Source organism: Netta rufina (assembly GCF_964035555.1).
Source record: "Netta rufina genome assembly, chromosome: 5".
Classification (NCBI taxonomy): domain Eukaryota; kingdom Metazoa; phylum Chordata; class Aves; order Anseriformes; family Anatidae; genus Netta; species Netta rufina.
The window spans coordinates 55,146,539-55,171,315 of NC_140128.1; the positions used below are offsets into that span (position 1 = coordinate 55,146,539).

At 36.9% G+C, this 24,777-nt stretch overlaps 1 protein-coding gene across 5 annotated transcripts in view; it reads left to right on the forward strand.

The window, feature by feature from the left end:
• KLC1 (kinesin light chain 1) overlaps positions 1–24,777 on the forward strand; it is a gene marked incomplete at its 3' end in the record, with an annotated part of 50,003 nt that overhangs the window by 7,007 nt on the left and 18,219 nt on the right. For all 5 annotated transcript variants that reach the window (XM_084288051.1, XM_084288053.1, XM_084288052.1 and 2 more), the window contains exons 2-12: positions 9,746–10,007; positions 12,855–13,085; positions 15,157–15,235; positions 17,159–17,384; positions 17,856–17,943; positions 18,693–18,794; positions 19,408–19,581; positions 19,732–19,831; positions 20,707–20,756; positions 20,847–20,914; positions 22,817–22,925. In XM_084288051.1, the coding sequence (XP_084144177.1) occupies positions 9,747–10,007; positions 12,855–13,085; positions 15,157–15,235; positions 17,159–17,384; positions 17,856–17,943; positions 18,693–18,794; positions 19,408–19,581; positions 19,732–19,831; positions 20,707–20,756; positions 20,847–20,914; positions 22,817–22,925 (1,488 nt within the window). In that variant the 5' untranslated portion in view covers position 9,746. The remainder of the gene's footprint in view (positions 1–9,745; positions 10,008–12,854; positions 13,086–15,156; positions 15,236–17,158; positions 17,385–17,855; positions 17,944–18,692; positions 18,795–19,407; positions 19,582–19,731; positions 19,832–20,706; positions 20,757–20,846; positions 20,915–22,816; positions 22,926–24,777) is intronic.

A 24,777-nucleotide genomic window follows, 5' to 3' on the forward strand; every position in this document is an offset into this window, starting at 1 on the left:
CATCCGCAGTACTGAGGGATGCTTTCAAATCATATTTATCCAAACGAGACCATTTAAAATACAATACTCAAAGTGTTACTTTTAATGTCTGTTGTGTCTGTTTTCAATTTAATGTGTTGTTCTTTGCCAGTGCACAAGAGGAGCAGTCTGGTGCAGCAGGACGATGGCAACTGTTAAGCGAGTGTTGTAGATGCAGCCAATATTTCCAGAGTCCCCAAGGAATCCCAGTGCCCCAGCAATCACTAAGATAAATTATGAGAGAGGGCTGGAGCTGGGGCTAAAACTGTGCTTCGATCCTCGGGTGTGAGAGCACAGAGTGCCAGGGCGACTTTGTCACGTGTTGGGCTTAGGGCCTGTTGTGCTGCTCTGTGCTTCCAGCCCCAATTGACTTCAAGACCATCTGAGTAAGCACTGCAGATTACAGAGCACTTAAAAGGGACATGATTCACAACCTTCTAGCAAAATCAGCTCTCTGCTATGCTGGGTGAGATACACAGTGAGTGATACAAAGTTGTTTTGCTGGAGGATTGCATCATTTGCTACACTTCCTGTGAGGTGAAATTTGCAAGGTGTAATATGTCAGTCTGGTAACTGGTGATTGCCATTGAAAGCATCAATTTTGGTGGAATATTTAATGGTATAGAAGGATTTTTTTCTTAATATTGTGGACAACATCTGAACAATTTTATTGTGTGCCTCCTCCTGTAGTTACTTTGGAAGAATGAGGTTAGGTGGTTTGGGGATTTTATTCTCTTCCTTAAATGAAAGGATAAAGGGGAAGGTGATTTACCCTAAAGGTTGAAGTGGAGACTCTGCATAGTTTCTGCATCTTAATGTAGGCTATTAGGTAACTTGAAAATCAGATTTAAGGATTTGTTAAATCTAAAGGCTGGCCCATGTTGAAGCAATGTTAGTGGATGGGGCTCTTATGTCTTCAGAAGGAGTTGCTGGTTTTCTCAGTTTTGATACAGATAACCCTTCCCTTCAACATCCATGAGCCTGCAAGAGTAACATAATCTGTACTTTCAGTAAATTGGCCCTTTATGGGAAGAACTGCTGGCAGTGATGTGAGGCAGAATGTGGCCTTCTCTGCCTTCCCTGCATGCATTTTATTATTATTAAAGTTCATAGAAATGCCATAAAAAATAAATTTGGTAAAGATTATAGGTCTGATGTTAGTAAGTGGAAGCTGATGTGGTTTTTAATGTATTGTGGAAGTCTGATTTGATGGGAACACTCTCCTACTTTTACCTAAGTGCCATCTAGAGTTCAGATAACATAAATAGATGATTACTTGAATTAGTTGGGAAAGTAGTTCATGTCTCAGAAATAAAAATGCAAAATGAAAGAACTAGAGTCAAGCGCAAAAAATGGTTTGTCTACACTGTTGACAACTTAAAATTGCAAAACGTATATAATTAAAACCACTGTGCAGTTACTAGACCTCTCTATTCCAGTCCCAAAGAGATTCTCTCAACCAGCTAGAATCAGTCTACAAAAAACATCAAGACTCAGGATTCATTGAAGACACGGCTGCACAAGCTGATAAGCCCCTCAAGAGCTAAGCGCTATTCCCACACAGAAATAAATATAGACGGTTGGAGTAGTGAGGGTAAAAAATAAGGGATTTGATAGCGATGATGGATTTGTAACTCAAATCATCTTGACAGCATTTCTTTAAAAATACAGTCAAAATTTCCTTTCGGTCTGCTTTAAGCAGGTAATTTATGAAGCATGTCTTTGTAATAACAGCATACTAAACCACAATACACATTTTTTGAATAATTATCCTTGATTTTTTTTTCTTTGATTCTTGTGACAAGCATTTTTAATTTTTATAAGCTAAGTATAAATATGATGACTTTTAAAATCATTCTGCCTCCTGATGCATTTAAGAATGCTTACTCTGTCTTTATGTAACTACTCAATATAGTCACAGATCATTTTGCTAAAATGCACCTTAATCTCCAGTGTGCACAGCGAGGTGGGCTTTATGGCCATAAGCACAAGGTAAATCCTGTGGCCAGTGTCATAGGGAACAGGGCAAATGCTCTGCTTTTCTTGAGGTCTATTTGTGGCTGCTTGAAAGTGCTTATTAGTGCTCACAAGAAGCTAGGGAGTACTGGCTTTGGAGAAAAGCCCCAGACGCCGTTTGGTGTTGACGCAGCAGTCATGCACAAAAGCAGCGACTCCCTTGCTCCGGGGGGTAGGAGGCTGAGATTTGCGGTCGCCCATCTTCAGAAGCTACGTGGGCACAACTGCAATTAACAAATTGCCATTAGAGCTCATTGCCCAAGACTACCAAGCAGTGGAAGAAGTTTGTGCTCCATTTTATTATTTCAGAAAAGATTGGGGTTTTGATCTTACTGGGGGTCTATGGATGTTAAAGAAGTACGCTGTTCCCGATGGAGAGAAAGGAAGGTGTGTCCTGCCAACCTGTGAGAGATGATATTAACCTCAGTGAACAGAGTTAGGAAGCATGCATCTTCTTGAAAGGACAGCTTTTGGCATAGTTCCTCTGAACACCTGACTGGGTTTGCTAAACACACAGAGCATGCACCTGTCAGATTGCTCATGCACTTGCTTCAGCATTGACAAAGAGAAATCTCTGATGTGCTGACAAGTGGCTAGAAACGTCTTATTTCCACCTAGCTTCATGAGATGTTAGGACTTGGGAATGTATACAGAGACTAAATTTTTCATGCTCATGATGCGTGTGGGCTGGTTGCAGCATCCAAGGAGATGCCACTTCTCAGAGAGAGAATAATCCGCTGTGATCCACTGTAATTTTAGGATATGTCACTATTCTGGTTTTTAATCACTGTCAATTTTTAGTACTTTAGAATGGTAAAATGTACTGGGGGAGCTGTGCTTGGAGGATGCTTGCATTTGATGCCATTCCTACTTGTACACAAATAATGGGGGTAGGAATAGCAATGTGTAGCAGAGTGGCTGTATCACGGGGGATCTCTGTCTGCTGCAGTAAGGGAGCAGGAGGAGCAAGATGGGATTTGGCCACGGGCTGCAGCGTTATGGAATTACAGGCGCGGCTGAACCTAAGAGGAAATAATTGCATTGGTGGCTCATCAGCTAGGGGGCTGCAGTGCAAATCTTCATAGCTTGTGCTCTTTCAGAGCTGACAGCATCACCGTTGCTGGGAGTTCTGTTTTGCTATTGTATCTTCTATTAGCAAATATAACTTGTGACCCTGCTTTTCTCCTTTAATTGTTTTTAATCTTGCAAAGAATCCAAAGGTTTCTCCCATAAAGTATGATCTTTTTAGCAAGCTATGTGGTTGAAAGATTCCAAAATTTATCAAAGCAAATGCACAGTGACTGTGTTCTTGGGTTAAACTGGTACGTAGTTCTCTTCACTTAAACATAGTTTCATGCCGTGGATAGGCTTAATGATGGCTGGTGGGTTTTGAAGGGCATGATGCAGGTGTAGAACACGTGGCTGTGCAGCCTCATCCCAGCAATGTGGACAGCAGGCTGCACCCAGCAGTGTTAACAAAAAGCAACAGACGTGCTAGTCTGGCCGAAATCCCTGCAGTATTTGGGTCTTCTGGTGTTTTATGCTTCCTGGGCTTACCTTCAGAAGCGCTGAGCCATTGCACAGTGTGAGTGTGCGTCTGGTTTGCTTACCAACAAATATGTCTTGCAGTGTTAAGGTTGGAGGTCAAATTATGAAGTTAATTCTGAGCTTTTTTAGGGTGCATGCCCTTGACATCAAAGAAGTACAAGAGTCCTTTTTATAGTATTTACCTTGCATACCTTCCTCTTAACCAGGTGGCACGGCAGCCTTCTGCGTTCAGGGTTACCTCTGGCAGAAGGAGCGCAATAAAGGGGGTCATTTTTGTTAGTTTGCTTTTTTTCTATTTAATTTGGGTGCTTACTAGCAGGAACTTGATAGATTAAAAAAAAGTGAGTCTAAGGGGTTAATTCTTTTTTTAGACATGTCCTATTCTAAAGGCCTTCATATAGCTTAAGGTTGGTTGCTTGTCCATCTTGCCTGCTTCTGGTCAGCAGTTTATGGGCTCCAGTACGTGCTGTAATTGCTCTCACCAAGTTATTTTTAAGGTAGGTTGTGTATGCATGTGCTAAATTGCAAAGACACTTTCTGAGCTCGCCTTTTTGGAACCCCGAGGCAGTACCGAAGCGCAGCAGGACTCTGTTTGCAGAACTGGGCCAGCGAGGGTACCTCGGGTCTGACCTCCAGCAGAGCACTGCTTCCAGACAGTTCAAGATTTTCTGCTCTCTAGAGGCTCATACACGGACTCAAATATAGTATTATGATGAGACTCATATATTGCACTGGCAGTTCGTCCACAGTCCTGAATGTGTCAAACACAGAGGAAAAACTATGCTGTTTCTTCAGTGGCATCAGAGATGCGTGTATCAGAATAAAATGCCTGACTGTAAAAGGTCATTGTAATTAAAAGGAGGGCAAGTCAAAGGAAAAGGGAGGGTGTACACTTCTTTGGGTGTGGGAATATGGCCTGTGGTAGTAGGAAATAGGCTCATGGAGAGAAAGTAACATCTTAGATTGAAAGAATCATTCTTGTATGTGTGTGTGTATATATATATATATATATATATATATATATATATATATGATATATATTTATATATATCATATATATATATTTTAGACTTGGACATATGTGACTGTAAGCTGTAACAGCAGTATGTTCAAACTGGCTGTTCCTTACCCAAGTCCTTTTACAAATGCCTTTGAGTGTCTGAAAGACATCCCCGGGTGATTCATCCCTGCCATTTCTGACGGGCGTGTGCCCTCAGCTGCCTTGTTAGGAGGAGGTGCAGTTCATGTAGTGGTTGACATAGTACTCCTCTTCCATGGCAGGCAGTTTTTTGTGTTTGATGATGATCTTCTTGTGCTTGGAAAGCTTGTGATCTTGTTGGAATTGTTTGAGAAGCAGTCTCCCACCCTTGCAGATGAGCAGTAAAGCAGGTAGCAGCATTTCAAGATGGGGAGCTCCGCGATGCAGTGAGATGTGCGTCTGGGCTGAGCTGGGAATTAAGGCCTTGTAGATGGCAACTAACACAGAATGAAACCAGCATGTACAGCGTATGGAGCCTCGCTGTGTAATTAAGGAGACACTAAGTGAAATTAGGGTTAAAAGCCCTCCAATACACCAATTATTATTACCAAACAATGAGCTGGTAGGTACATCTTAGAAACACAGAAAGGTCAAACTAATACCTGCTGTATCCATGGAGTTTTCCAGCTCATGGAGATGATGGGGCAAGTAGGTATGGCTTGGAGGTCCTGTAGCTTTTGCTGGTAGGGAAATTATTTACTTTTATCCTGTATGCAGATACCTTATTCTGTGTCACTTGTCCTGTCTATATTTTCAGAGGAAAAATTTCAGGGAGAATTTGATTTGTTGCTGGACTTGACAGATTTTTTTTTTTCCTTTTGTATTTTCAAGCAGTGATGGTCAGAATCTAGATGCATTTTAAAATGTTTCTACCAAGCTTTTAGTACTTGAAATGTGACCTATTAAATCATGAAAATATCAATACAGAGAGAAGAAACTTTTAGAAATATATAATAAGGAAATAAAGTTTTAACAAAGACTTAGAGCTGTTTTATTGTTGTTTTTAGGCAAGGAAAAAAATGTCATGGGTTTCTTAGAAAAGAGAAGTGTTCTGCCTTGATAAGTTCTTGTATGCAGAGGAGGATTTGTATGGTTGTGTGTATTCTCATTCGAGAAATCAGAAATGATGTTGTATTCTTTTATCTAAGTAAAATTTCACCTTAAACGTGAACCTTTTTATCCTTTGAGGGAATTTGCAGGGAAGTGACGCTTTTTAAAGTAGGTGAGTACAGAAAATTATTTGTGTTTACGAGATCCTTAAATAAGAGTTTGAGAAGTTCACTAGATACATGTGTGTCTGTAGGAGAACTTGGGCACAAATTGTAGTGTCAGCAGTACCAGTGTTATTGTTTTAAAAGTTTTATGGCTAAAAAAAATACTTAAACTGATTAAGGATACAGCCCGTAAGTAGTTTGTATATGATGGGATTATCCCAGCAGCTACATGACAGTGGCCTTGTCTCTCCTTCATTCCTGCTTCCTCTGGTTTAGATTTTTAGTATTCCCAATCTATTTCTTTGAATGAAGTTACAAAAGTGATTGGTGTGAAATTCTGCAAAAACCTCTTTAGTAGGTGTAACTGTGCAGCTTTTTATAACTGGCCAAGTTCGCTATTTTTGTGTTAGATGCAAACTGCTTCCTTTTTAAAGGTGTTTGAAAAGTGGTAAGCGACTTAGTACACAAAATGGTCTGGTGGTAAATAAACAGGATGCTAACACTCAAGATCTACGCAGGCACGTATTTCATCTGATACATAAATTGACTAAGCCAGCAGGCTAGTCTGTAACTCTGACATTGCATTTTTTCCCTTGATCCATGGTTTTGTTTTCCAGCTCTAAACCTTTGTGCATCTTGAATTTTTTTATTTTTTTTTTTGGTCAGTTGTAAATTGAATTACAAGATTAGTATTTGAACCTAGAACCCCTGCTCTGTAACAGGTAAAATTTGGACTGCAAGCTGATGTCAGGATAAAATGGAAAGGGGCTTAAGAAACCTTTGTGTGCTGTTTTGTGCATTTGTTTTATTTTTTTTTGTTTGTTTTCCTTTCTGTGGGGGAACATAAAGATTTTTTCTGGGGAAGAAAAAAAAGGCAATAGAAGTGTACAGTAGGTTTTATCTTTTTTCACTTGGATGTGTGCATGTCTACTTTTGCATACAAGCTTATGTTTTTTTGCTGCCTGTATGGGATTTAGGGGCTCAGGCCATGCCAAACTAATTACATGATTATGTTGTCAAATACAGTCATGCTTGATGAATAGGTTTGCCCTTTTAAAATGGATTTTTTTTTTAAATCATAGAAATAGCACCATACCTCCATGTTCCTCTTAAAAGATACTAAATATTTATTAATCTTACTCTTACAAAGAATCTGATAGCATAATAAATTGTATATTTGATATCTTCCGTTTTTCTCACTTGTTCAGTTATATACGTTATTGATGTGGAGAACATTATCCAAACTTCTGTAGTGCTTTGTTCAGAGATACTTAAACATCCTACAAAACCTACATAGAAAGATTTATTCCTTTCCTTATGCGATCAGTTCTACACATCTTTTTTGTCTCCATTGGGTATAAAATAAATTCTTAAACCTGCTTTTCCTTTCTTCAAAGGTTTCTGTGCTGGCTTCGCCTTCTTGAACTGCGCCTTCTGTGTATGCAGCCAGAGCTACGTGCCAAATTCTAGCTAGGATCTGACAGCCCTTTTTCCCTGTAGTAACAAATTGGTGTCCATTTCACACCTAAGATGTGGTGGTGCACACAGATTATTTTCTTGTTCTGGATTTCTGCTGTTGGATAGGTTCTCCCCAGGATACGTGATTCATTTTTGCGTGAAGGGAGGAGTGTTAGAACACCCGATGTAGTTTTTGGCATTGCTTTCTTGGGTTTGTATATCCTCTTTGTAACAGTGCATGGCTGATCATTTATCTGCATTCATTTAACTTCTGCTTTGGTGGTTAAAATGTGCAATTTTTATTAACAGCCTCTATGTACACCTTACACGTGCCCACACACCTGCCTTCCATCTTTGATGTCACAGAATGACTACAAAGCACTGAAGCACGCAGAGGAATTGCTGTCCCGGCTCACATCAGACAGAAGCAAATTAACACTTGCTTATTTTGGAAAACTTAAATGTTGTAGAAAAACTCTAGGTATTTACAAATGACGTTTCTCAGAGCTTCTCAAGTACAAAATGAAAGTCCCTGTTCAAAAGATGTCCTTTGCTCTTTTATTTCTGTATGATCAAAGGTTCAGTTCTTTGCATTCAGGGCAGAAGCTGTTAATTGAAAGCATGGCAGCATGCTGGATGGTAATTAGGGCTCAGCTATAGGTTAATTTAGCATAACCCACAACAATTTCTTACACAATTGTGCTTGTTACGTTTATTTACAGACTTGGTTTGCATTAAACTGCAATCCATTTACACACAATTTTAGAGAGTATGTTTTTTAAATGGTATTTAAACATTCTAGGTAATATTTCTCATATTTTGAATGGGAATTGTGTAATAATTGTTCTGCTCATCATGTTTTGGTGAGCTGGTTTCTTACACCAGGCTAGAGTAGATGTTTGATACAGATGTATATGTTATGCATCTGTTTGTGAATATGAAGTTCTTGTACTAAATTGTGATCAAACCTAATCCACTGCTTCCCCAAGTTATCTGTGTTTTCAGACAATAGATTGTAACAAAATAAACTAGTGTAGCATATGGCTCTTTTGTGACAAATGGGAATGATTTTTTTTACAAATCACATTGCAGGAAGTCGTAACAGAGATTTGTGTATATGTAAAGAGAATGAACAACCTCTTTTACACTATACAGTAGAGTACAAGCACATCCTTCAGCTGTAGCCAGGAAGGCGTGTGTGTATGTATTGCTTGTTTCTAAAACACTCTTATTCAAGATTTAAGTGATTATAAATTTTGGGGGTGCTTTCTTCTTAAGTTATACTCACTGTTGTTAATGCAACTTAGCAAATTCACTTTAAACATTAATTTATCAAAACTTCCCCAAGTGTCTTTGTATAGATGTGAAAAGGTTTTTGAAAAATCATTGCTACTTTATTCTAATTTATACTTCTGGTACACTTGAAGCTATTTATATCTTAAGTATAAAGGAACAATTCCTGAATTCTTTTTTTCATTATAGAACATTTTTCTGGTGATACAGAAACAGAATCAAGTGATTTCTGTCTTCTGGTCGTATTGCAGCATTGTTATACTTGGTTGTCACTTCAGCAGCAGGACATATAATGGTAGAAATACCAGAGTTTCTGTAGTTTGCACTTGGTTGAGGCATTTACAAACATCCAGAAATTTGATAGCCTTAATAAAGCGTGCAACGTGCTGACTAAATAGCACAGTGAAACATTTATCACAAGGATTGTGTTATACAAATCATTTTTTCTAGCACGTAACAGCTGTTGTAGCCTACTCAAAACAGTTGTGTCTAGGCCTGTAGACAATTGAATATCTATATCACATTCTACAGGAACAACAATGGATGTAAAGTAATCTTAGGGGGCAGTTGTTGTTTTCAAAATACATAAAGATACTAGCTTTTGTACCCCCCTGGAAAAGGATCAAGATGGTGTTTTCTTGCTCCTGGAAAAGGACAAAGTTTGATTGATCAACCTTTTTAGAAGGTTGGATGGTATTTCTTCAAATTCCAGTTTGTGAATAGCTGTAAAGATAATTGTAGATCAGTGGCTTCAGTTGTATGTATTATAACATATGTTTTATACACCAGCTACTGCACAAACCAGAATCCTAGAAAAGCAGCATGATTGTTCAGGCCTTATTGGAAAGTCTTTTGCCATGTTTGTTTATTTATTTTCATCTGTTTGCCTTATGAATTAGTGTTGATATTAACTCTGGAAATAGAAACTGGAAATCTTGAAGTGCTGTTCAAAGCCAGGATGTAAAACATTGTGAAAGCTCTGCAAAAATGTCATTACATTATGAGTATGTATTTAAAACAATTATGTTTTAATGACTTCTTAAAGAAAAGTTTTATTCACTTGTAGAGAATGGCTTGGCTGGGTTTTGTTTGTTTGTTTTTGTTGTTGCTTTTTTTTTTTTTATACCCTGCGGTTAACTAGTATGCTCTTCTTCTTCAGAATGTATGAAAACATGTCCACAATGGTGTATCTAAAGGAAGAGAAGTTGGAGAAGCTTACTCAAGATGAAATCATTGCCAAAACTAAGCAAGTGATTAATGGACTAGAGGCACTGAAGAATGAACACAATTCAATTTTACAGAGCTTACTTGAAACACTGAAATGTTTGAAGAAAGATGATGAAACTAATCTGGTTGAAGAGAAATCAAACATGATTCGAAAGTCACTGGAGATGCTGGAACTTGGCCTTAGTGAAGCACAGGTAAAGCTGAAGTGAAAATAAAGCATTTCAGAGTTTGTCTGAATTTTTAGTATGAAGAAATTAATGAAAGATCGTTATTTGTTCTCTAATTGGAATTTAAAATAAACAGATCAGTTCTGGCAAATGTACATTTGCTTTACTGAATATCAGCAGCATGTTGAGACGTGTGAGTTGTTATTGTATGTTAAGGAAAAAGACTGCTCTAATTATTAGAGGCTGTTTTACTGTGGTGCAGAACTAATTACACATTCAGTATCAAAGCACTAAATCCCGTAACTGAGGTTCCTTTGACTTCAACTTCAGTGGGATAGTTGCTATTTTCTGTTTAGACTTTTCGATGGCATTGGTCAGGTAATGAGCTGCTCAAACAAGAACTAAGCAATGGCATTTGAACTCTGAGCAATTGTTTAGGGAGATTGCACACTAATAATATAAAACAGATTTTGCTCAGGGTTAGGAGACCCAGCCTTTGAGTTCTTCTATGATCTTAAATCCATGTTCTTGTTGCCTTAATTCTGAGATTCTTTTATGATGCTCATGATGCTCCTTGGCCTTAAGAATCTAGAATGTTTATAGAATGCTTTGTGAAACAAAAATTGAATTTAAACACATTTTAAAGGTTAAGGGTTTAGTATAGAACCTGAACAACTTTCATTTATGCTTAAAAGAAAGGGTTCAGAACTAACTTCTGTGAACTATTTTAGTGAAGGAAGGTATCATCTGCAGAAGAGATTTGAGAAAATGTTTAGTCAGAATGTGGGGACTTTGTTGGCATTCCAACTTCAGGAGTTTCATGTTTTTTTGATCCAGTACCAAATATATGGGATGCAACACACTCATCAAGATAAAATGGCAAATGAGTTGAAGGTGCTGATGGGATAACTTTATATTAATAGGCTTTGTATTGGGCTGTCATTGTGCTCAGTCTTCTTAACTGGATTGTTCTTGTTTGGTGCTATGGAAGTTGTGTGTTGGGTAATGGTGAGTAGAGGTTTGAGAAAAAGAACAAATGTATGTTGCTACACGTGGGAATGTAGAAACCCTGGACTTGGTACAGTCTGCTAGGCCTTACTATTTGCATGCTTTGATGCCATGTATTGGAAGAAAATGCTAAAAGATACACAGCATAAAACTGTAATAGCTGAGTTACCTTTAATGGGTGTTAGTAGAAGATTTGTGACTGCATGAGTTACCTTTGTCTTCTAACTTCGGCATGGTACTGGGACTCTGAAAAGGTAGGTTTTTAGACTCTGTCAGTCTCTGTAGCCTCAGTTGTTAATATTGCCTTGTTTGCTCTAGCTGGTGTTTTGTGAGCTGCAGCTGAGGAGCCAACAAGTCCACATTTATTGCCTTTGTTAGGAAAGTAACTGTATTTTACGCTGCTACTGATCAGGCCTGATAAGCCCAGTCCTCCTGTGCTCTTTGGGTTTTAACAAAGTAGTATTTTGTCACTTGCTTAATTTAAATTAAGATATGGGAGTATTTTATGGGTGTTTGAGTGACATATAGGTATGATGAAGTACATATTAACTTCCATCGAGATGAAACTGATTTTGCTGAAGAAGTAATCAGAGTTTTCTTTCATGTAGAATCCTTTGCAACCTTACTCTCTGGGGTTACTTTGCTGTTGTAGTTTATAAAAAGTTGTTTGAGTACGTTGACTGTATTATTGCAACTTCCCTAAGTAAGTTTTCTGATGTTGCAAATGAAACTGTTTGAACAGGCAAATTAATTTAAATTATTTTGAATATGTAAATAGGCAGGTGCTGAAGTCCAGAAGTTTGGACTGGTTTTAGGAAAATTATCCGTGGTGTTTCATCTCACATGAATTCTCTAGAAACTACTACTTCCTTATTATGATGTTTCCTGGAAACCAGAAAATTTTGGTTAAAAACATGATCTGTTTCAGATGAAATACTTAGCTCAAAAACACATCAAAGTTACTTTGTTTTAAAGAACCATGAAATTGAGAAGATGAGTTTCACACCCTGAAGTTACTAGTATTTCATCTAAAAGTTGATTTTTATTATCACCACTGGCCATTTTTAACAAAGTGTTTTTATAGATGTGTCAGTGGTAGATTAAACAGTGAAGGCAGAGTGTCTTCTTTGTGTAGCATTTGGCTTTCACTTCATGTGCTCATTTTTCATTTGACATCATTTAGCAAAAAATATATATATCCAAATAGACTGCTTTTATGACCATTCTGGTTTTGTCCTATTTATGTGACTGTTCAAACACACTGGAAGCACACTCAAGCTTGTGATACATTTGTATATAGGTAAAGTACTTATATAATCGTGTGTTCATGTGCACATTTAGATCTAATTAGTATAACTGTCACTTTGAAGTATTATCTTTATGCAGAGTTCATCCTTATGAAGTCCAAACATAAATATGAACCCTTCTCTATTTGGAATCTGTCAAATTAGCAGTACTCTGGTTTAGTTCTTACAGGGAAAGTGATCCTTCAAGCTAAAAGCATTACTGCTCCATTTTGTGTTAATGGAATGGAAATTTCCATTTCAGTAATCTGAATCCTAGTTCAAATTTTTCATAATGTTTTAAGATTATATGTAATCTTGGAGAGATTCTAAAGCAGTTTGAATTCTAACAGCATCGTGAAAAACGGTAATCAGCAAAGGCTACTTGTGGATTAATTCTGGTTGAACAAATGGTTTATAAAAATAATAGAGGAAAAGCAAGTATCAGATACATATTAAGGTGGAATCCAAATGTTTACCACATTTCACAGATGATGCAGGTTTTAAGTGATAAAGGCTTGTGTGTTAAATACAGGACTGCATTCTGGAGGAAGTATGTCATGAGATACCTTCTGCTTTTCAGGTAATGATGGCCTTGTCAAATCACTTAAATGCAGTGGAATCAGAGAAGCAGAAACTGCGTGCTCAGGTTCGCCGGCTGTGCCAGGAAAATCAGTGGCTACGGGATGAACTAGCCAATACGCAACAGAAACTACAGAAAAGCGAGCAATCTGTGGCCCAACTGGAGGAAGAAAAGAAACATCTAGAATTCATGAATCAATTAAAAAAATATGACGATGATATTTCACCATCAGTAAGTAGCTGTGCAGTAAAAAGCAGCACACATTTATGTTTGTGTTGTAATCTGCCTAGTTACAGAGAAATGGCAGATACGAGCTCCTTATTTGTTGCTCACGTAAGCATGTTGTTAAAATGCTTGCCTTGCACCAGTGTCACATAGTTTAGATTCTTAGAGTTCAGTTCTTATCTTAAGAAAGTACATGCTTTACTGCCTGTAGATAATAAAATACATATGAGGATGAAAAATCCGTGAATACTTATTTAGCATCACATTAGCATAAAAAATATGAAGAACTGACCTTGAGACCAAAAACTTCCTTCTATACTCTAAACAGTTAAAATAAGTGAAGAGTGCAAACTATTGCAGATTGTAGGAGTGTGTGGCATTTGCTTATATTGACTGCAGGATTTTATTTTATTTTATTTTTTTTGGTCAAGTGAAAGTAGCGTGTAGTCTCTGTAGCCTCAATATAGGCTATACACTAGGATAGGATATCATTAAATCCCCTTTCTGGATCTTCTGCCAGACATTGTGATCATCTGCATGTTTTCAGTCATGTTTAGCTAACCTGTTGTGTTACATATTCTTAGGTTAGGATAGAAGATGGTTACAATTTTAATTTACATAAGTAACTTAATACTTAAAAAGATTTATAACTTACTTGCTCTTCATGCTGTCCTTTTATTTAGCTTTCTTATTTTAGGTAGTATTGTAGAGAACATTTCATGTTCAGATGTACTCAGCCACATCTTGGAAAGGACAGTTTTTCATAACCTACTATTTTAGGAATATAATGGGTGAAAGTGTATGCATTTTGGTCTTGCTTAACCAATTGCTTGACCAAATTCTTTTAATGTACCATGAGCTGTTTTTGTCAGATGCATGCAGAACTTCTCAGTGGTATTAGTAGTTGAATACTGCCCGTGAAGTCTGTTAGGTAGTTTTTCTTTAAGGAGAAGAAAACAGTTCAGAGGAGGAAGCACTGGGATTTCTGCGTGCCAAAAGTTGAACTATAATCTATAGATGATGTAAATAGCACCATTATTTGAAATTGCACATAGGGATGAAGTTAAGCAAAGCATCATTATAGTTTCACTAACCATGTGGACTAGTCTCTGTTAACCTTTTGCCAACTGTGTATACTCACAATAAGCTTGGAATCTGCACACTTAAAATAAGATCTCAGGTGTTCAGTCTGCTGTTTTTGCAGAGCACCCAACTTTGCAACCATTGAGCTTGAATGCCAACAGCAGCAAATCCCTTTTTCTCATCCACAGGAAAAGGTGCTGGATAGTGAGCCAGAAAAAAAGGAATGTGCTCTTGGATTTTCTACTTACTGAGATAAATATTTGAAGTTCTTAGAAATGTTAATATTATGTAGGCTCCATATATAGGAAACAGGATGAGGGGATGATCTGCTTCTTTGTTTTATGTGATTGTGGGAGTCTGAATGATCTTTGGATGCTTAAAATCAATATACGCTGATAGATCTTGCAGAAGTTAGTATGGTTCCAGGAGTTGAATATTGGAGATGAACTTCCTTCCAAGTGCTTTTTTTTTTTTCTTTTTGAACTTTACAGATCACAATTGCAAAATCCTGTTATTTGTGCAGAAATTGAGTCCTCAGAAATTGATGTGACAGAATTAAAATTGCTGGTGCAAATTTATTCTCCTTCAGGAGATGAATCTCTTTTTTTCTCTCCCTTGCTCATCTCTAACTGCATATATGACTTCAAAGTACAGTGGACAATTGTGTATTTAGTAGTGTTCACTCTTCCACGGGTACTTTCTGTAGGTATGATGTCTCCGTAAGAGTAACAAATGTGTTCTTGTGTGCTTAAATTAAGACTGAAATCTAGGAGACCTGATTTCTATTCCTGTCTCTCCTGAAGGTGTCCCATATTGTTTCAGGACAGAGTGTGTAAATACATTTGAACATAATTAAACTTCTACAAGAAATGTTATTCTCGACAATTCCAAAGGTCTGGAACTGGAGAGTTCCTTTAACAATGCAGGTTAAATAGACTTGTCCTTTTATGCATTAGGTTTAATAGTGTAACATTTTTATTATTTTTTTCTATAGGAGGATAAAGATACAGATTCCACCAAAGAGCCTTTGGATGACTTATTTCCCAATGATGAAGATGACCAAGGTCAAGGAAGTAAGTGCATTTCAAATTACAATGTCAATGTATCTCTTCAGTGCCAAAGCTAAAGATGCTAATCTGAAAAACAAATCCATGCTTAGGGGCTTTTGGAATAGAGTGGAGTGTTGAATGCCTCTTGCCCTGCTAGAATAAGGAAACAGGAAAGCCAGAAAGCTGATTGTGATGATCGATATGTGTAGGGCCTAGGTTTTTAATCAGTTTACTAGCTCTGTTGCAAAATTCTTGGAGCTGACTTCAGCACCAAATTGGTCCCAGAGTCTTTGTGGGTCTCAGAGTGGCAGAATGACTGAGGCGTGTTCTGAAAGAGTGAAGCTTTCTGATGGTCTGCCCAGATGGTAAATTCTGTTAATGACCTTCTAAATTATCCGATTTAGCATTTTAGGGCAGGTTTCAGCATGAAGTCTTTCTCAGGCAATCTTCTGCTAAGATTGTCTTCCTTAATTTATTACCCATTCTAGAAGTGATGTCTTCAGGTCAGAAGGACTGATAATGTGTGTGGAGTAAAGTTTGAGCTAGGGGTTGAAGGAAGCTGTTAATAGATAATCCTTGCTTAATGAAATATTTTGCCTTTCTTATGGTAGTAAAGCTGATATTATACATGTATAATGTATTGATATTGTAGCGTATGTGCAGTATGCTGGTGGTGTATAATTCTCAGTAGATAAATGACAGGAAAAACATATCTGACTCATCCCACCTTGGTAATCTGAGTTCTGAATTTCCATTATGGATTCATACTCAAGGTGCACTGCACGCTTGATAGCATGGTAGTGAACACCAGCAATGGAAGGAGGATTTGAAGAGAGAAGAGGTTAGTGTTGAGCATGAGCACCATCCTGAGTTCATCCTGCCTTATCTAGAATTTTATACTAGGAAAGTTGTGTGGCAAAACTGTTTCTATACCTGCATAGTCCATCTGTCATTTTACTGTTTTGCTTTACCGAAGAAGAGGGTGACATTTCAGTAGTTTGCTTGACCTCCAGGAAAAAATAATCAAATGCTTCCGTAGGCAGTAATTGTGGGTGTAGGCTTAGAGTTATATGATTCCACTGAAGTAAAAAGACTCTCATTTGCTGTGAGTGTTTTTCCTTTAATAAAAAAGAGAAAAGAAAAGCTCATGGCTGGAACCCTTGTCCTGTGTGTTGCCTAGAATTTAATGAAAATGAGTAAGAGATGATTTTCCTCCATCTTTCCTGAAATCTCCCAGCTGAAGAGAAACGAGATTTTTTTTTTTTTTTAAGAGGAATGTGAAGGGGGTTTAAACAACCAAAACCTAGTAGCTAGTAGAAAACAAGTGGCTAAACCTGAAGGTTAGTAAATAAAACCAAAATGTTGACACTGGCTTTGTCTTGGTGCCTTTTCTCTTGTAATTATTACTCCTGGCATCCAAGGTGTTCTAATCCTTTTTATGCCAACCTTAATTATTTCCTGTTATAGCAAAGGGAAGCAAACAAAATCTACATTTAGAGAAGGAGAATAAAGGAAAAAAGAATAGATCAGTTGAACTTTTCTGCAGGTACTTGACTTCTCTGTGTTAGTGTTCCTTCCACAGGAAAACTTCAATATTTCTGAGTGTAAAATTATGATACAGTCTTGAGAACTGTTAATAATTTGAGCTGAAATGGTTTCTTATTTTCTTCATTTATTTGATTTGACCCTTTCAACTAAAAAAAGTGAAATAATATTAATACAGTACCCTTGCTTATAAAGCAAGGACAGAATATGAAGAATGAAATGGTCTTTTCTGCTGTCATAGTTCAAGACAGTATAACTGCTGTGAAGCATGTTCTAGCACCAATGCTTTGTATTGAAGGAATACAATTCAGTCTCGTTCTGTGTCACTGTGCAGTAATGTTAAATGTTTTCAAGTTATGGTCATCTTTTAAAACAACTTAAAATCTTGTGAATTTCTTTCAGTTCAACAGCAGCATAGCAGTGCAGCAGCTGCTGCCCAACAAGGTGGCTATGAAATTCCAGCAAGATTAAGGACCCTTCATAATCTTGTTATTCAGTACGCATCCCAAGGTAGATATGAGGTTGCTGTACCTCTTTGTAAACAAGCTCTTGAAGATCTGGAGAAGACTTCAGGTCATGATCATCCCGATGTTGCCACTATGTTGAACATACTTGCTTTGGTGTACAGGTTTGTATAGCAACAGATAAATGTCAGCTAACTAAATATTTAATATTTGGCTATAGGCTGTCAGCGTTCAGCATTTATTTTCCATTCCCTGTTTTTTATTAAAACCTTCAAGAGGGTTCAGCAATATTTATGTCTACGCATGCTAAAAGACAAACAAGTTGCTGCATTTTTGCCTGTGTTTTTGTTTTGAGAGTGAAGCTTGCTTATTTATTTGGTTTACCGAGGGGGCATGTCTTGATTACCCACTTACAGATGATCTAGAGACAGAAATTGGAGAATGGAAGGTCCTCGATCTCCCAGCTACTTTACAGATACGGGCTTCAGGTTTTCACTTCCTGGTTCCTGAATGTATTCTCAGTTACTCTTCTCTTGTAGTAGCCAGTCTTTAGGCCAGTAATGAAGCCAGCTTCACTGTTATGATTTTTCTCTTCTGAATCCCCGATATTAATTATGACTCTTTTTAAAATTTAGAGACCAGAACAAGTACAAAGACGCAGCAAATCTCCTGAATGATGCCTTGGCTATCCGTGAAAAGACTTTGGGCAAAGATCATCCAGCGGTTTGTATACATGCAACATCATGTTTTTAGTTGTGTTTTTGACTGCTTTTTTTTTTTTTTTTTTTTTTTTTTCCCCCCAACTCATTCTAATATTAAACTCAACAGGAAAGTTTTTAAGACCTGGCTTATCTCTAAGCAGCACAGGTAGGAGGTCACACTGTAAATTTCTTCATTTTCTCTTAAATATTTAATGTGCCTTTTGAAGGTTATATTTGATGCTGTTTCACCACGAATCATCTGCACTTACTTGATTTTTGGATCAGATTGCATGGATCTTCTATGGGATATTAATTTGTGAAGAAAGATTTTAAATTTGCTTACTCAGATCACTTTCTCAAACTTGAAATGAAGGCATACTTCTGATTTGTTTTGCTGCTGCCTTTAAATGAAACATAAATCAAACACTTGTACTTGGTGTTTAAAATTGGGGTATCTCACATCATGCAGCCTGTGTCAAAGTGAGGTGGATCTGAGTATAATTTTGATGGGTAACTTTGTAAGACAAGAATGTACTAAATGTCATTTCCACAAATGAATTATTTTATGATTTTATTTGTTTTTGTTTTTAGATTTCTGTTTATGTGTGTATTGTTTGGCAATGTTTATTTCTTTATTTGCAAATTTCAAGAGGTCTGCATTGTGGAAAATTTGAAAGCATCAGTGCACTGCAGATACATTAATTTTGATGGTATTTGTCAGATGTTTGTATCTGCAAATTCCAATAAGTAATATTTCTATTCTGTTGGCAGGTGGCAGCAACTCTAAACAATCTTGCAGTACTTTATGGTAAACGTGGAAAGTACAAAGAAGCAGAACCTTTGTGTAAGCGAGCTCTGGAAATCAGAGAAAAGGTATGACTGAAAAAAATAGAGCACCTTTGAATGGATTTTTGTAAGGGTGGGAGTAAACATCCTTACATTTGGTTTATGTTTTATTTGGATAGATCTGTCAGATTAATCACAGTAGTTACCAATGTCTGAAGTACAAAACGGTATTAAATTTCAGTAGTCCTACAGAGCTGTTAGAGCACTTTGGGTATATTCTAAATTATGTATTTTCTAATAAACCTCTCTACCTTTTTCTCTCATTTTGATTGAATAATCTTTGATTTGACAAGAGTATTGTAATTTAAAAAAATATATATCAGTAAAGCTTTTAATTTGGTTATTCTGAGTCTGTGGATATTTATTCTAGCTAGTCCTTGTGACTGAGTATCTGCATCTTCAGACTTCGCATAATATAACACATATAGCATAGATCTTATTGCAAATTGTTCTACAGCCTTCTCAGTTTGTAATAGAATTGAGTGGTTTTCATGTCTTTCTATTGCAAGATTTGCTTTCATCATCCTTATGTTGCAGTTCTTGAGGAATAAAATACAATGGGTCATGTCTAACTAATGCATTTCTAAACCCTGATATAATGACTGGAGAATGTTTTAATACAAGTTTTTTGATTTTTCAGGTGCTGGGGAAAGATCACCCTGATGTTGCCAAACAGTTAAATAACTTGGCTTTACTATGCCAGAACCAGGGTAAATATGAAGAGGTAGAATACTACTATCAGAGGGCACTGGAGATTTACCAAACTAAGCTGGGACCAGATGATCCAAATGTTGCAAAAACAAAGAATAACCTGGTAGGCCTTTTATAAATAAATCTAAGAAAAAGTAACATTTTTTGATGAATTGAACATACCTTCATTCAGAATGTATTTGTTATATTATTTATTGAACTTAAATAAAACAGTGTGCTGATACCTTTTTTTGGGGGGGTATTTTGTTTTTAGGCATCTTGCTATCTAAAACAAGGCAAATTTAAGCAAGCAGAAACTTTATACAAAGAGATTCTTACTCGTGCTCATGAACGGGAATTTGGCTCTGTAGATGGTAAGTAACTTAGTCCCTAGATTTGAATGTGTATTTGATTTTTTGTAGTTAAGAAATAAAATCTGTGGGAGAGCAATTGTATCCTGGTTAAAATTGTTGTCTGCTTGAGGCAGATTTAAAAAGTGAGATTACAAATGCATTGAAGTACTGCAAAACACATCATAAGAAAGTGTTTAGATACAACAATAACGTTTATTTCAACAGGAGAGTTTTTCTTAAATGAGGGAAACTTGTTTAGGTTTATGTCTTATGCATCATATTTCTGGCATAATTTCTGCACAACAAACTAATTTTGCTATTTTTATAGAGTCAAAAAAATAGGTCACTTTTCATTCACAGAAAAGTCAGTACAGATTTTTAATGACATTATAAATATATCGTTAATACAAGTCCTTCATTAATACAATTAAAGAATGGGGGGAAATGTCATTTACTGTAATTTACACTGTGCATTGGAGTCAAATGCATTTCATCATCAACTATAAATCAGAGAGAAGAATTTTCATTGCATTCTCTGATGGTAGCATATGCACCACTCGGATGTCAAAACAGTTGGTACGATAAGAGAAAAAAATGTGTGTTTGCTAGCACATAACTAGGCGCATGACAAATCGATGTCAATACGTATGGGTTTCAAAGCTTCTCAGAAGTAACTGTTCCTAAGTTCAGATAACAAAAAGACAGATTTGGAAAACTGTAAGAGAAGAAAGTTTTATTGATCTTGTGCTACTTTCTGTAGTACAGACAATGATTTTCTCTGTTGCGGTAGTCGTATAACTCTGTGGTTCTCAGCCTTATTTCAGAAGTGTGAAAATATTGCAATGAATGCTTTGTAGCTTTGTACTTCTATAAAGTATTTTCTTCTGTTTCATCAGATGAAAATAAACCTATTTGGATGCATGCAGAAGAGAGGGAAGAATGCAAAGTAAGGCCGTTGTCATCATCTTTTTATGGAGTTTTTATTAAATAAAAATAGTTGATTTATAACTTAAATATTGTTATTTTTGTTTTTTAGGGAAAACAAAAAGATGGCACATCTTTTGGAGAATATGGTGGCTGGTACAAAGCTTGCAAAGTGGATAGGTAGGTATTTTTTTTACAGGACAAACCAGATAGCAGCACGCAGTATCCAACAATGTCAGATTAAAGCATGTTCAAAATGAAAACAAACCAGCAACTTGCTTGGGGCTACAAAAACTATAGTATTAAATATTCAGGCCCAAAACTGGGTTTCAGGAGCACAGACAGTAGCAGTTTTCATGTCCTGAGGCTGCTTTTAATCTAGGCTGATGAGATCTAGTGTAGGTCACCTTTCTTTTTATACAGTTGGCTGGCACACATGCTCTCTCTGACATTGCCCCAGCAAAACCTGTAGAGAAGACCAGAAGAAAAAAGGAGACCGTGCAAATAATCATAGAAACATTGAGTGGTTTGGGTTGGAAGGGACCTTAAAGATCACCCAATCCCAACCCCCTGTCATGAGCAGGGACACTTTCCACTATATCAGGTTGTCCAAAGCCCCATCCAGCCTGACCTTGAACACCTCCAGGGATGGGGCATCCACAGATTTGCTGGGCAACCTGTTCTTGTGCCTCACTACCCTCAAGAGTGAAGAATTTCCTCCTAATATCTAATCTAAATCTACCCTCTTTTAGTTTAAAGCCATTCTCCCTTGTCCCTTTTCTCCCTTGTCACTCCACTCCCTGACCAAGAGTCCCTCCCCAGCGTTCCTGTAGGCCCCCTTTAAGTACTGGAAGGCTGCTGTAAAGTCTCCTTGGAGCCTTCTTTTCTCCTGGCTGAACAACCCCAGCTCTCTCTGCCTGTGTTCATAGGAGAGGTGCTCCAGCCCCTTGATCATCTTTGTGGTCTTCTTCTGGACTTGTTGTAGTATGTCCATGACCTTCTTGTGCTGAGGGCTCCAGAGCTGAACACATTAAAATAACTGAGCCTTGGGTTTCTAGCTGGCAGAAGAAAAAATAAATTGCTACACTTCTGCATTATTTGAGTTTCTAAAGCCTGAAGAATATTAGTTTTGTGAGAACGAAATTGTGTATTTTAAAATGGAAGACAAGTAACAAGCATTTCAGTTTGCATCATAGTTGGTGAAATGTTTTTTGTTTGTCTTAATTTTGTTCCTTAACTGTCTTTTTAATGTATGACATGGTACAGTGAATGAAGAAAAGCCTGCAAGCCGGTACTAGTGATGTTCAGTGAGGGTTTTTTCTTTCTTCACTACTTGAATTCTTGCTTTTAACAAGCAAAAAAACCTTTGTACTGTTGAAATCTGCCCTGTTATTTTGCCCTGAGCTCCAGGTGCCATGTATTTTGTTGGTTTGTTTTTCATGTTCTAGTTTGTTCTAATGCATGAGGAAATCCTTCCTCTGCTGTTATAGGAGCAAACAAACCTTCAAGCAACAATATTGCCATTGAGCTAATTCTAACTCTCATTGTGCCATTGAATCAAAAACGTCTGTTTTGGAGTGTGAGACTTGTTAATGAAATGTGTTATCTTTTTCTTTAGTTTTATTGTTCAAACCTAGTTTGCACATAAACTGAAAATAGATACTAATAACTGATGAAAGGAATTGTTCATTTGTTTTGTGACTAATGCATGCTACAGTAACAGTCACTGTATGTATGAGCATGTATATTTTCTGGATGCTTCGGAGTTACTCAGCTGGACACATCAAGATTGAACTAAATTTTAACCTTTGGAGATGCGTCTCAGAAACATGAGGATATGGCACTCCAGTTTTCTCTTGGGTAGTTCTAGAGGCTTGTGACTAATGTTCAGGTACAGAGCTGTTGACTAATCCTAGCGTGAGCTAGTAGTGCAGTTTGAAATGGCTTAACAGATACTTCCTGTACATGAATAAGGTATGGTATATTTCAGGTTTAATAATAGCAAAAAAATGTGGATATATTCATTTATGTTTTCTTAATTCGCAAACTAATAAAGAATTTAATGTATTAATTTTTAAATAGTCCAACAGTAACAACTACCTTAAAGAACCTTGGAGCACTTTACAGACGGCAAGGCAAATTTGAAGCTGCTGAAACATTAGAAGAGGCAGCAATGAGATCTCGTAAACAGGCAAGTATGAAAATTCCCCTCAGTGCTATCTCTACATTATGGTTATGCAGACTTTCAGCTTCAGTATCTATCATACATGCAGAATATATAAACATTTAGCTATTCGCTGGCTGGTGCCTGGTGTCCCCCTTGAATTTCAGTCTGATCTAGTGATAAATCAATACCACCCAAACAGTTAATTGCTGTGGCAGTGACACCATGTACCTGGGACATGATTGAAATTGTGGGTGAAATTATGTGGAAAATGGAAAAGTGGAGAACCTTGTGTTGGCCAGCAGTCCTCAGCTGGATGCATGCCCTGGGAGATGAACTGTAGCTAAGGGAGAATGGAGAGTTTGTGTTGATAATCTTCTTTGCCAGTATTGCTGTTCTGTCTGAGATGCACTGCTAATAATGAGCTGTCAAACTTACAGATGTTCTTGTTCTGCCCCTCACTGACTGTGACTGGTGCAGACTGCTTGATTCTAACCTTTGGAAGACCATTACAAACCTATCAGTTGCAGAGAATAGGATGGTGATTCAAGTTTGAGGAAGACTACTCTGCTTTTTTTAAGGCTGTCTCTGTGTTGTCAAATCTCCTGTTCAAGTAACCCTTTCTCACTGTTAAAAGATAGGGAAGTGCTTTTGTTTTCTTCCTTTCCTTTCAAATGATTTCATAGAAGGTCTAATATGAAAGTATGTAACACTGGACAAGCAAACAAGGATTGTCAAGATGGAAAGCAAAAATAAGAAAATCAAAACAAATAAAAAAAACTTGGAAAGTTCAATTTTAATTGTCTTCATATGGAATAGTAAATAGTAAATAAGATCTATATTTTTCAGAAGCGTTTTTTATGTGGCTATCTAAAATTCTAAACTTAAATTCTTAGTTCAAGTAAAATCACTTCAATGATGGACCATATCTTTATTGATAATGTAGTTTTTTATTTAATTGATTGTAGTAATTTGAAGTTTCTGTTTAAAGAATGATTTTTTTTTCAGTGTATGGTGCGTTATACAAGCAGACTTTTAGAAAAGTGATAGAGCAAAAGGTACCTGGCAAATCTCCTGTGCTCCTAGTGAATTCAGCAATAGCTCTCTTTGACACAAGGTGACACAAGTTCACTTTTCTACAAACAGTGGTGGAAAACTAGAAAGTGTTAATAAATGGAATATATGGAAATAAATGGAAAAACTGTTAAGAGCAAAGCATGAATGTGGGAAGAAAGTTCTTCATTAGGGAAAATTCAAGGATGGGGGGAAATAGTCAATACAGATACTTTATTTTATTGAGAATGACTTTGGTACATTCTTACTGATGGTTCATTTTTGGTGTGTCTGTCACTGAAATGTGATTTGAAAATAAGAAATGAATGTGCATTGCAACATATATCTTAATGTATTTCCTTTGGTTCTTAGTTTTACTGTTGTCATTATATGTGATTTTTTTGATATATTTTTTTTAAAGTGGAGATACAGCAAAGGTAAATTGGCATAATATGATAGTATAAGAAAAGAAAAATTGCTTGAATTTATATTTGCATATTAAAAAGAAAACTTCCATTGGTGTGTAATGTAATATATACACTGATACTGCCTCATATGTCACATCACATGCAGCACTAGCCTTGAGCATGTAGGAGACGTTGCTGTCTTCCTAGCAGCATTGAACACTACCTTTCTATTAAGGGCATTAAAGAACAGGCAGGGTTAATGCATTTTCCCCTTCTGAGCTAAAAGCATGTTTTGTTTGCCTTAGCTTCTGGGATGTACGTGCTAGGTTTTTGGAGACCAGTCAAGTTCTTTTCTTTGCCCTTCTTCTTTCCTGACAAAATCAAACAAATTTGGAAAGTGCAGTTCCTCCTCATTTGTT